General features: G+C 40.0%; 2 protein-coding genes across 3 annotated transcripts; both read right to left on the bottom strand.

Moving 5' to 3' along the window:
* Positions 1-1,151: 1,151 nt before the first annotated feature.
* On the bottom strand, positions 1,152-12,475 carry LOC143525725 (uncharacterized). Of its 2 annotated transcripts, none has more exons than XM_077019993.1 (5): positions 12,041-12,475; positions 4,222-4,356; positions 3,528-3,668; positions 2,665-2,994; positions 1,152-1,834 (listed from the first exon to the last, which is right to left on the bottom strand). In XM_077019993.1, the coding sequence occupies exons 1-5, from the start codon at positions 12,312-12,314 to the stop codon at positions 1,509-1,511; spliced, it is 1,206 nt and encodes a 401-aa protein (XP_076876108.1). In that variant the 5' UTR covers positions 12,315-12,475; the 3' UTR covers positions 1,152-1,508. The 2 variants fall into 2 exon arrangements, with proteins under 2 accessions (XP_076876108.1, XP_076876100.1); XM_077019985.1 differs by having other exon boundaries at positions 4,222-4,368; positions 12,041-12,474.
* On the bottom strand, positions 6,490-9,570 carry LOC143525813 (uncharacterized). The gene is made up of 5 exons (XM_077020165.1): positions 8,926-9,570; positions 8,554-8,822; positions 6,899-7,795; positions 6,698-6,823; positions 6,490-6,588 (listed from the first exon to the last, which is right to left on the bottom strand). The coding sequence occupies exons 1-3, from the start codon at positions 9,247-9,249 to the stop codon at positions 7,687-7,689; spliced, it is 702 nt and encodes a 233-aa protein (XP_076876280.1). The 5' UTR covers positions 9,250-9,570; the 3' UTR covers positions 6,490-6,588; positions 6,698-6,823; positions 6,899-7,686.
* Positions 12,476-12,522: the final 47 nt, after the last annotated feature.

The raw sequence follows: 12,522 nt of genomic DNA, 5'->3' as shown, positions 1-12,522 counted from the left end.
AATGTTTATGTACTTATTAGCTAAGTAACAAGTAATCGAGAATTATCATCATAGTTTTCATTAATTACTCTTCACTTCAATGTTAGTTCACATATAAGTAATTAATAAGTAGTCTTCATCTATTTTTGTAACTACTTTCTTTCGGTTCCTTAATTAATGTTTATGTACTTATTAGCTAAGCAACAAGTAATAGAGAATTATCATCATCGTTTTCATTAATTACTCTTCACTTCACTGTTAGTTCACATATAAGTAATTAATAAGTTGTCTTCATCTATTTTTGTAACTACTCACTTAATCAGTCCTTTATTAATGCTTATGTACTTGTCACTCCGGCGTATCTTTGTGTGCATTTACACTGGTTTGGGTACGCCCGTGTGTGAGTGTGTGTGTAGCGATGTCTAGATGTCTCACCTATCTCTAGTCTCAAAGCACATGTATTATTGTTGAGATATGTAAGTGTGCGTAATGCCCATGTCCTTCATCAGTTGTTGTTCGACCTTTGTCATGAGTGGTGTTGTTCGTTTTTGCCGCTGCTTTAAACGTTGCTCCCGTCTCCTGCCTGCACAGTAAGTAACTTCAGAATAAGTAATCACGTATTTACTTAGCAGTACAGTTGACTTACTAGAACTACCAAACCACTGCCATTTGGCAGTTATACCTTTAAGGTTTGTTCATTTTTTTGCATGTTGGTTGTTTATCTATGTTGGACTCACATCAGCAAGCTCTGACCTGGTGAAGTTCCTCAAGTACACATGCACACCAGTGTTGTTATTATATTATATTGAAAGCTACTGCATTTGGTGACCTGTCTTGGACAAAAAGTGTTAACGTACACCACTTTCTTAGTGTTGTTAGTTAGTCATTAATGAAGCATTAATTACTTGAACATCAACCTTACTTATTATTATGTGTCCCCACAAGTAAAGTGAGAAGTTTAGGTATCTTACATGTACTATTAACTACTACTTAAGAACTAGCAGAAACTGATTACTGTTTTTGATGAGTGTCACAGTGTACCTATACAATAACTTGATAATCAATTAATTGTAGTAATAACTAATATAATACATTATTTTCCCAAGAAAGACTTATGCATCAACATGTTCAGTTTTTTATTCACAACACTGTAAAAAAATCACCTTCACACTTGCATGAGTATTCAGAAGTGCGCAACACAATAACACAATAAGAAATGAAAAATCCTTAATAACAATAAAGTTGCAAACCTAACAGATATTATAACCAATACTATCCATGACCTACATGGATAACATAATCCTGTAATTTTAAACTGTAAACAAAGACTTTCAAAGAAAACAAATGATCCAACATTCACATTATAGAATATTTTACCAATGTGCTTTAAAATTAAGCAATTTAAATGTGTAATCTATGTGTTCCATTGATACAATTCTTGCCAAATGAAACAAAATCAAATAAATTGTGTTACCATAGTTTAGTTCACATGAAGTTCACATGAAAATTATGTAAATTCAAAGCACTGTTTAATTATAGGTATGGATATCTAGCAGTCTGCCATCTTCTTTCATCCGTTCAACTGTGGCTTTGAGCTCTGGTTTTTTTGAAAATACACTTTTGCATTGCTCTGCAAAATCATATAAGGTGTGCCCTTTTCTTCCTTTGTGGAACATAGCCCGTATCTGGTGGTAAGATTCAGGATCCACCTGCTTTAACTCTGCAATTGCTGCTGTGTCCACAATTGTTTTGCGATTGACACCAACATAACTGTAAGCATCAGTTTTCGACATGCCTATAGACACAGCCTTCAGAACACGCCTGTATCTGGAAATCACATCTTCGGGCATCCCAACTGCAAAACAAAATAAATTTAAGGCTATCTAACTTGCACTGAGCTGGCAGTTTGTTCGATACTACTACTTTGTACCCACATTCATTTTATAATATAGGTGTTTTGTCGACTTACCATTACTAACTGTATAACACTCATTTGCTGCACATATTATCTATATAACAATTCGTCTGTCAGTGTCATTTGCGTTAGCAAATCCTAGTCATAGTGACTCCATGCTCTTCACATTTTTGTTTCCCTACTCGACATACCTGACCAATACGGACTGTTTTTTACTTATAAAATACATTTCTTCAAATGTGCTAGATGTGACAAAGCATAGTGTGGGGTTGCTAGGACTGGGATTAGCAAGTCTTTCTCTAGCATGTGATCAACGATTGCTTCTGACTACATAGCCGCCTTTGGCTGGGACTTTGACAATGATGTGTAAAAATTCCAGATACACCTCTGTCATACAAGCAACACAAACACTACAATAACAGTGTCACTGATGTAATGAAAATAGACCGCCACCCCAATTATATCTTTCAGAGGTGTGTCTTTGGTGGTGCCTTTTCATTGGATGTAGTAAAAAGTGGGCTGACAAATACAAAATTGGTTATTGCAATGGTCTAATATTAGTAACAGTAAACCTACAAAGTGCACGTATATGACGGGTGTACTGATTAAAAAGTCAAATAAATACAAGTATTATTTAGATGTACCTAACAAACTCGCAATTCAGATAGAATGCAAAATTAGTGAAAAACAGCAACAACTGAACGTTCTAAGGAGCAAAGTAAGTACTTATGCATTATTACTAAGTAATAATGTTGTAATAATAATAATACCTTTCTTCTTTGGATATTCTTTCATCTTCCTCTTCTTGCTCTTCTTTTGTTTTGGGAAGTCATCAGTGTCAGAACTTGTGTCAGAATCCAGCTGTCGTTTCTTTTGCCTCTTCTTTTTTTCCATCACCACATTTCTACATTCACCCTTATTAGCTTTTTTCCACAATCTCTTTTTCTTCTCTTTCTCTCTCTTCTTTTGCTGGTAAGATGAAGATGTAGAATTTGTGCTATCCTCTTCCATACTGCTGCTGTCCTCGCCTTCACTGCTGTCACTAATACTCACGTGTGACTGAGGTCTTTGTCCAGAGGCTGCTTTCCTCATCACCAGCGCTTAAATAACAATAGCCACAATTTCAATAACATACATCACATTTAAATATCAACAGTAAAAACAGAGAAGATATCATGCTTTCTTTCAATCCTAAATCAGGCAGGTAAACATGAGATGGAACTGGTAAACTGGGGTCATATTACAAAAACATCCCAACACTGAAATCTTGTCTGTTTAGTGACCAAGGCAACTTCAATCTGAATGTAGGGCAGAAGCCTAACTTCATAATTTTATCCTTCTGTTTAACTTATCTGTTTTATCATTTTAGGGAGCTTTGACAGGCAACAAACTCACAATAACTGGCATGTCTTTTTCCTAACATTTCAAAAATCCCAGACACTCCAGACTTGATTTCCACTGTCACCACATAACTACTCAATAACAACCTCAAACAAGTAGTTTAGTATTCTAATTTAATTAGATTTATATTTGTAACAAAACTTACCCTGACCTCTCAGTTCTTTATTTAGTACTAAAGATAGGCATTTTCTGTAATGCAGCCCCTGGTCAATCAACCTCCTGCACTGCTTACCTTCACTCAGTCTTTGTTGAAGAAACTTTTTGTCATTCTCTAGTAACCCAACCTTCTCCTCAAGACTTTTCACTTTCACCTTCAGAACAGCATTTTCTTCGTTTGCTCTCCTTAAAGCAGCCTGAAGGGTTGGTGCTGCTCCTTCAAAGGCAGAATATGTATTTTTGAATGAACACAAGATCAACTGTCAACATAAACTGATCATTACTGATTATATGTGGCTCCTCGTTATTGTCATCTACTGAACAGGATAAGGTCTAAAGATCCTTGTTATCAGTTTGAAGAGGTAATGCTTTATAGTATATACCTTGGGTGAACTATAGTCACCCCAGGCCGTCCCTTTAATTATGCTACTATAGACACATCTGATGGAGCCACATGCATGTTAATGACCGGCACATGTACTGTATGTAGATGGTCATGTAATGTTTATCTCTACAAATCCAATATACTTCTTTTATTCTGCTTTATTATTCTCAGACAAAGCATTTAGAAAATGTTTTGCCAGTTGAATAATAAAGTATGGACTGCTAGCTGAGCCATCCAGTGAAGGTTGTTTTCTGTCTTGAGTGTTGGTTTATAACCTAAATCTCACCTAGGGAGATTTTCCTTGGACCCTCATGCATTTGTAAAACTTTATGTAAAGCTGCTTTGTGACATTTGTTGTGCAAAGGGTTATATAAATAAATTTCACCTTTGACCATTGAGCTTTGGGTGGAGGTCTTAATTATTTTCCTTTGACCTGGAATTTCCAAGACTGGGCTGGCAGCGTTAAGGTTTGGGCATTGAGAACCTTCTGGTAATACTACCAAATCTAATGCCTGAGGATCTTCAAATGTTTCTGTGAGAAAGAAAAAGGTATAAACACAGTGACAGAGTGATGTCTCAGTACAGCAAGGTCACGTATGACATTTGCAACAATAAACCAGTAGCGAACCGTGACCATTAAACCTGGGCCAGCTCCCATCCCCTCCACCCCCCCGGGAAAAAATTGTTTCCTCTCCTAATTAACTGTAATAAAGAAAAATAATTGAGACGACAGTACAGCTATATAAATGCAATAAACAATAACATATGTACTAGATAACATTTTAAGCAAAATAAGGTTCACAGCTCCGTGTTTCTCGGGAGCGGAATATGTAAACAACACGCACGAGGGCATCAAAAGAATGAATCGAAACTAGCTAGCGGTGGTACGCTAACGACAGCTAGCGTCGCCACAGCGGGCGGAAATTATCATACAGTTAAGCCCGCCCACTAAGAGGGAAGATATGATTGGTCAATTTTACTGTCATTTGAAACTGGTATTGCAGAATTATAACTGCCAGGCCCTCTGTAAACGAACAGCGGGCATCACAGTCCTGATAGGGGGAGACACAGGCCCACAGGCTTCCACTTAACCCCTCACCTTCCAACACAGATTGAATAGACATGGCTGAATAATTTATTTGCTTATATTTTTGTAATTGTTTAGATGTCGATTGTAAAACCGTAAGTAGATTAAATTGGATAAATTATATTATATATATTTATGTTTTAAGTAGGGGTGGGTATAGATTAATTTTTTTAATCTAGATTAATCTCACTGAAATCTTGAAATTAATCTAGATTAATCTATAGGTATGCTGACGAACCAACGTTCGATGCGAAAAATTCTGGCTCAGTAATGTGTTCCAAACTACGTTGTACTTTTGTAAGGGTGTCATATAACATCACTTCTCACCGCCTAGCAGGTGTATGTTTTTTCCTGAATACTACTGTGACTTCGTCAAGCACAACCCAGCCAGTCATCAGGCACTGCTAATAGTCAACTCTGAGGCGATTTCAGGTCGGCAGACCAGCGAGAAGATATTTTGTTGTGGTCTGTGGGCTTCATCAACGCTCCGGACACCATCGAAATATATGGACCTAAAAATACTGCTTTTATCTCAATACTGACCAAATTTAATAGAAATCTGTGCAGGCGAAAGTACTTTACTAGACCGCGGAAAATAGGCAGTCATGATTGACATTTGTGTATCGAGCGTCACGGTAGCTAGCAACTTTAGGCTAAAAGCGGCGACTCGGTTTAACTAATTCCCACAGTGTTTTCTTGAAATCGGTACTGATACCAGTGTTGTGTAGTTTAATCTCATTGTTTTCTGATATAACTTGTTGGTAAATGGTAATATAGTTAACATCACTTCGAATTAGATTATGATTAATTATTAATTATGATTAATTAGAATTAGATTATGTGAATTTCAGTCACACGACTTCTATTGTAATTAATGTATTATATTTTATTGTGATACATGATATTATAAATATCATAACTTTATCAATTCTCAACCAATTTTCTAAATCCAGGTATCATTTTAACACTAGGAACCCGACGGCCGCGAAAATTTTCGCAAGGCTTAGTAAGGTCCATGTAGCCCACTCCCCTGCTGTGAAGAGATTAACGCCCATTGTCTTGGTAATGCGGTGGAAGCGTCTCACCCCCAGCTCATACGCCTGCCAAAGCACAAGCGGCTCACCTCCAAGCTCATACAAGGCACCAAACGTGATACTTCACGAAAAACTTGGTTACAAACAAGCAGACTGTATATGTTACCGATCCTACAACAAACAGCGGAAATTTTGTAGACTCGTGTTTCAAAAAATACAATTCAAGCGCACGTAGAGAGTTTCTCAAATGAGTCCCGTCAAACAATAAAAATAAATAAAATTGTCTGAACCTCTTTGTATATTGTTTGAAGCTCTTTGTATATTTACTACACTATATAATATTTGTTACACTTTCTGTTTCCGCGTTTGAATTCGCGTTTGAAAAGCTAAGAAATTATATGGCGCAATTATATATATGGCTGATAAATGTTGTGATCTAAACAGCAGACTGGAAAAGGAGAGGAAAAGACAGGAAGAACAAATTCATGTGCTGTAAAACAACTTTATTTTGATCAAACATGGATGTCTATTCCGGGTTTCTTGAAGTGGAATGTCAAGAAAGTTGAGGGTGTCTTGAAGTTGAGGGTGTACTCGCCAGATGCACTTGCCGCATGCAACACACGCGTTGATGCTGTGGAGAACAATTCAAGGTACACCTTACATTTTGAATAAAATCTTTCAGAAGACAAAAATACGTAACATATGTGGTGTTACGTATGTAGGCCTACTTATCAACGTACCTTCATGTAGTTGTAGCCAACAGTTGCTACACAGCCAGGGTGTACTCGCTGCATGCAACGGGCCACCGGCGTGTTCCTGCGCGCACTGTGTATGCACGTACCTTCATGATGTCTGTCAACGGCGCACTGCAAAGAACAAAGTACATGTTATATTTTGAACGAATTTATTCATGTGTACCAGCCAGGGACCCTCTTTCTTACATTTGCGGCAGGTTCATCGTTCATCGCTGCCAAGGTCAACGGGCCACCGGCGTGTTCCTGCGCGCACTGTGTATGCATGCACAGAAGTACATGTTATATTTAGAACGAATTCATTCATGTATAAATTGATTCTGTGAAAATATCACAGGCATGGGTCATAACAGAACGGGAATCCAATTCCAGCAACCATGAGAAAAATAACCAGCAACCACGACGAGAAATAAACAGAGGACTAACACGGAAACAGACATGAAATGGCAGGAGATGCGGGGCAGACCGTGACACCGGGTTTCATGATGTGCGACTGTGGAACAGAAAGAGAAGAGATTTTTGGTTATGTTCAAATAATAGTGTGTGTGTATATATATGTGTGTGTGATTGGTTGTCTGTAACGTAGCTGTGTTAACAATTGTAAAGCGCCTTGGGTATTTAGATAAGGCGCTATATAAATTGAAACATTAATTCATTCATATATATATAAATATACTTATCGACGTACCTTCATGTAGTTTTAGGTACACAGTTGCCACACAGCCAGGGACACTCTGCCCTACACTTGCGACAGGTGTACTTGCCGCATGCAGCGCACGGGGTTATGCTGTGGTTCCGGTTGCAGTTTGTCTGCACCTGACACGTAGTCTTCTTTCCAGGAGCAGGCGAAGGACGTGGCGTTCTCTTCAACTCCTTTTCCTGTAGGAAACGAAGACGGAGTTCCTCAGCAAGAGCACACATAAAAACTCTCCTACTCTCTGTGGACCCCGTACATGCCGTGTACAAAACATGCGCGTTCATCGCTGCCAGGTCAAGTATGTTATAAAACACTGCAACGGGCCACCGGCGTGTTCCTGCGCGCACTGTGTATGCACGCGCCTTCTGGTCCATGATGTCAACGGCGCACTGCAAAGAACAAATACAAAGAAGTACATGTTATATTTTGAATAAATTCATTCATGTATGATAAATTGATTTATCAATGCCAACACATGCATACCTTCGTCCGGTTGTAGTCCGTCACAGTGTTTGGCTTCTTTTTGCGGTCGTCTGCAATCTCCACGTGCGTGTGCATAGTGCTCAGAACGCAAACTGTTTTGTTGGGCTTGGAGGCATACACCGTCAGAAGCGCATCATCGGATCTGTACACCTCCGTTGACAACTTCTCACGTCCCTTGGCGTTTTTGGCTTCCAAAGGAACTTCTCGGCGAATCTTGTTCATTGTCCCAAGCAGAGTCGTGTTGCATTCCAGCAGCTTCTTAGCCAGGGAAAGAGATGTGAAAAAATTGTCTGTGGCTACAGTTCTGCCCTTGCCCAGGTATGGCTTCATAAGCTTCATCACCACATTCTCGGACACTCTTTCCCCCTTGGGACGATCGGGGTCCTTTCCAAGGTATGGAATGGCGTTGCACATGTACTTTGTGTTCAACTCAGAAGCAACCCAAAACTTTATTCCAAACTTGTCCGGCTTTGAGGCAATGTACTGGGTGAATGGACAGCGAACCTTGGTCGGAAACAGCTGCTCGTCGACTGTCAGTTCCTTGCCTGGGGTATAGCACAAAATGCAGTTGTTCACAAATCGCTGCCAGATGTCCGAAATCGCAGCAAATCTGTCGCTCTTTGCACGCTCCGCACGGGTGTCCTTATTATCAAAGCGCAAGTACCGCATGATTTCTTGGTAGCGGTCCCGTGCCATTGTCTCCTGGATCGAAGGCACAGCGAACATTGCCGACCAACAGTCCGACATCGCTCCAACTGGACAGAGGACTGCTCGTAGAAATAGGATTGCTACGAATGCCATAAACTCGCTGACCGACAAACTCCAGCTGCTGTCTGTTCTGCGGGCTTCATGGACAGTGCAGTCTGTGATGATTCGCAGCATCTCCATGTCGAGCAAACACAGAAAACTCTGCAGTCTGCTTGTGATCCTACGCTGTATTAATAAAAGTAAACAAATGACGCTAGGTAAATTACACGTACTAAATATCATTCAAACACAAGCAGAAACACTGGAAAGAAATATGAAGTTACTATACCTTTGCATGCTCTGTAGGCCCGGACGGCTCAACAAATGTTGAATTAGGCGAACAGCTGCTGACACGAGAGCGTGCGATGCCAACCTTCTCCCAAACAGTTCCATCTTTTGCCCGTACGGTTGGTGCAGGTGTGGTGTCAGCCTGTGTCCGTCTCTTCCTTGGAGGGCTCTGTTGTACCTCATCCGATGTACTGCTTCTTTCTTCATCGGATGAATCGCTGGTCAAAAAACAGGAGGGTCCTTCTCCCGCATCGGACTCACAGCAGTCCTCGTTGGTCAGCAAAGCCGCAACTTCTTGACCGGTGAACGTCCTCTGTCTTGCCATGGTGTTTTGCGTCGTCTCCACACAGGATAGTAGTGAAAATGTAAGTCGCCTGCCTTTGGGTTTCAGCTTTTATCATGACTCTGAAGAACACACCCACAACAGCGCATACTAATTATACTTTATTATAATAGGTGGCGCTTCACACATAACGCCGAAACCGAAACCGGGCTAATCCCCTGCATACACGGGAACAATAAAAGTTGATTGGACCCGTGATAATGGTTCACGGCAATCCGTGAATATCAGTCAAACACAAGCATAAACACTGCAAAAAATATTATATTACTATGCTGTATGAGTAAAAATAAATAAATGACGCTAAGTTATTTACACAAACGAAATATCTTATTTACACAAACGAAATATCAGTCAAACACAAGCATAAACACTGCAAAAAATATTATATTACTATGCTGTATGAGTAAAAATAAATAAATGACGCTAAGTTATTTACATGAACGAAATATCTTATTTACACAAACGAAATATCAGTCAAACACAAGCATAAACACTGCAAAAAAATATTATGTTACTATGCTGTATGAGTAAAAATAAGTAAATGTAAAAATAAATATTACTTTACTATACCTTTATTACTTTGTTGCTGCTATTGAAGTGCATACACAAGAAAATCTGGGACGCTTGCTTCATACATAATGCCAATACCACGCTAATGATAATGTGTTTCACGGGAACAATATGAACCCGTGATAATGGTTGGTTCAGCCATGTAAATGTGTGGCGCTATTGAAGTGCATACACAAGAAAATCTGGGACGTTTGCTTCATACATAACGCCAATACCACGCTAATGATAATGTGTTTCACGGGAACAATATGGACCCGTGATAATGGTTGGTTCAGCCATGTAAATGTGTGGCGCTATTGAAGTGCATGCACAAGAAAATCTGAGACGCTTGCTTCATACATAACGCCAATACCACGCTAATGATAATGGTTCACCGCTCTAAATAATACTTATGTCAATATGTAGCGCTTCACACATAACGCCGAAACAGGGCTAAACTTTATTTATTTATTTTAGACTACAAACTAGACCTGGTGCACACAGACTGCACACAGACTAGACCTGGTGCACCACAGAGCTCCTGCCACAGAGCTCCTGCCTGTCTTTCTGCTCCTGTCTTGCTCTGAAATTAACATATGTATGGTCCTGCTAATTGGGCAGGAGAAGGAGGGGTGATGTCCTCAGAACCTTGAAATCTCAGGAGTTCCAGTGTTAAAGGTATATTTCAGCTCTGTCTAGATATGTAATTCTTTTTAAGCTTGGGGCTGTTTGAAAATTTTGTCATCATACCTATAATCTATATTAAAATGGCTCATATGCGTGCTACCCAAGTAATGACTAAAAGTCAGTTTTTGAGATAGGGTTTCTTAATACAGAGGGTGCATTAGACCAGGGGCTCATCTCCTGTTTCCAAAATGCATCAATGACTGCTTGAGGAAGCTGTTCTACTTTGATATTTGAAGAAAAAAAACATGCTCAATAAAATGTAGGCTACCCGTGTTCAACGGTTTATTCAGTTAAACATGAATTTGAAAGCCTATACCAGGGGTAATCAATTAAATCTTTCCGCGGTCCATTTTTGGCAGATAGCTCAGACCTTAGGTCCGGGTCCGCGGTGGCGAACGAAAGTTGTTGAGCGGGGGGGGGGGGGGGGGGGGGGGGGGGGGGGGGGGTTGGCGAACGTAACACTCAAATGGGTGGTGAACGTAACACTCGTCTGAAAATAAATTCTCCGGTTTAAAATATAGTCTCCCGTTAAAAAATTTTTGGCATTTGGGTCCGTATCCAGTTAATCAGGAATGTGATTGGGTCCGGACAGGACGGCGTTCGGGTCCGGATCCGGACCGCGGTCCGCCATTTGGTGATACCTGGCCTATACTGTACATTAAAAGGGGTTGATAACATGTTTATTCAGCTAAACATAATATTTGAAATGTAAGCCAACATTTAGTACATTTAACCTCACGGACGTAATTTGGGGGGGAATTTTTCAAAAGCCGGTTTTGGTCCTCTGCAGTTTTAACGATTAAAAAGAAATATTTAAATAGCGACGAATCTAGCACTAGGACCATGCAGAAAACGACCGCTCCGAGCTCCGCTCCGGTAACACTTTACGTTCCTAAAAATGAATTTTCCATGAAGCAAACCTGGCGACTTCGTGGCTGCATCCATGTAAACACATGTACGATATGTAATTCACAGGTTTGAAAACTCGTTCTCGCCCCTACTGTGCAATTTGGTTAGGAATACAGCCGAGCTAAACTATCAAGTTGAAAGTCATCATAGTTTGCTTATCCATTTTGACCCAGTTCCCAACCCAACTTTAAAAATAGATTAACGACGATAATTTTTATATCGCCCGATAAGAGTATCAAATTAACGAACGCCGTTAACGGCCCACCACTAGTTTTAAGAATATTTTTAGGCCCTCTGAGAAAACTCCCCACTGCAAAACTGTACTGAGGGGCCAGTATCTAATTGCACATTTATACATTTAAACTGTACTTAACAATGTACAAATATAATTCCAACAAACCAAAATAATCCCACAAAGTCTCTCACTTGACAAGGTAAAAAATGCAGTACTTCTGTTCAGAAAACTTAACGTTTCTTTAGCTAACTGCAGCACGCTGAATATAATTTGGAGATAAGATCGCTAACTGTATAGCCAACTTAGCTAGCTAAGTTAATTAGCTAGCTAACTGCATGTTTCATCTTCGCCAGAACCACAACATTTATGTTCCTATATCTACGGGTTTCTTACCTGCAGAGTCTTCCTCGAGTCTTCGTTGTTTCTTTTCGTTAATTCTTTTGCTTTTCCGCTCGCCCTCCATGCTACGCTCTTCTTCAGAGTCGGGGTAATAACGGCAAGGGATAACAACCACCCACGTAGGCTCGTTTACAGGCTCACTCACTTCTAAAAAGTGTTCTGAACCGGGATTGAGAGTGTTATCCCATGTAACAACAGAGCCCAAGTTGGGAGCTAATCCAAATAACTGCACATCTCTGAGCACTCGAATTATGTTTCGGTTTCTCATTTGAAATATCGCTCTGCACTTTTGACCCAGACGCTCTTGGGCCCGCGCGAATTTGTCATGTGACAACCCCGCGCACGTTTTTTTCTCCAAGCAGGCATAAAGCCATAATGAAAAGTGATGTTTCTAGTTTAATGTTAAGGGAATGGAATTGGCTAGAAAAATACTTCACCTTTGTGATGGCAGGGCAACAAGTAAAAGTACCGCAAGG

Source organism: Brachyhypopomus gauderio, chromosome 1 (genome assembly GCF_052324685.1).
Source record: "Brachyhypopomus gauderio isolate BG-103 chromosome 1, BGAUD_0.2, whole genome shotgun sequence".
Lineage (NCBI taxonomy): Eukaryota > Metazoa > Chordata > Actinopteri > Gymnotiformes > Hypopomidae > Brachyhypopomus > Brachyhypopomus gauderio.
Note: the sequence above shows the minus strand (reverse complement) of the source record. Positions and strands in the feature narration are given on the sequence as shown.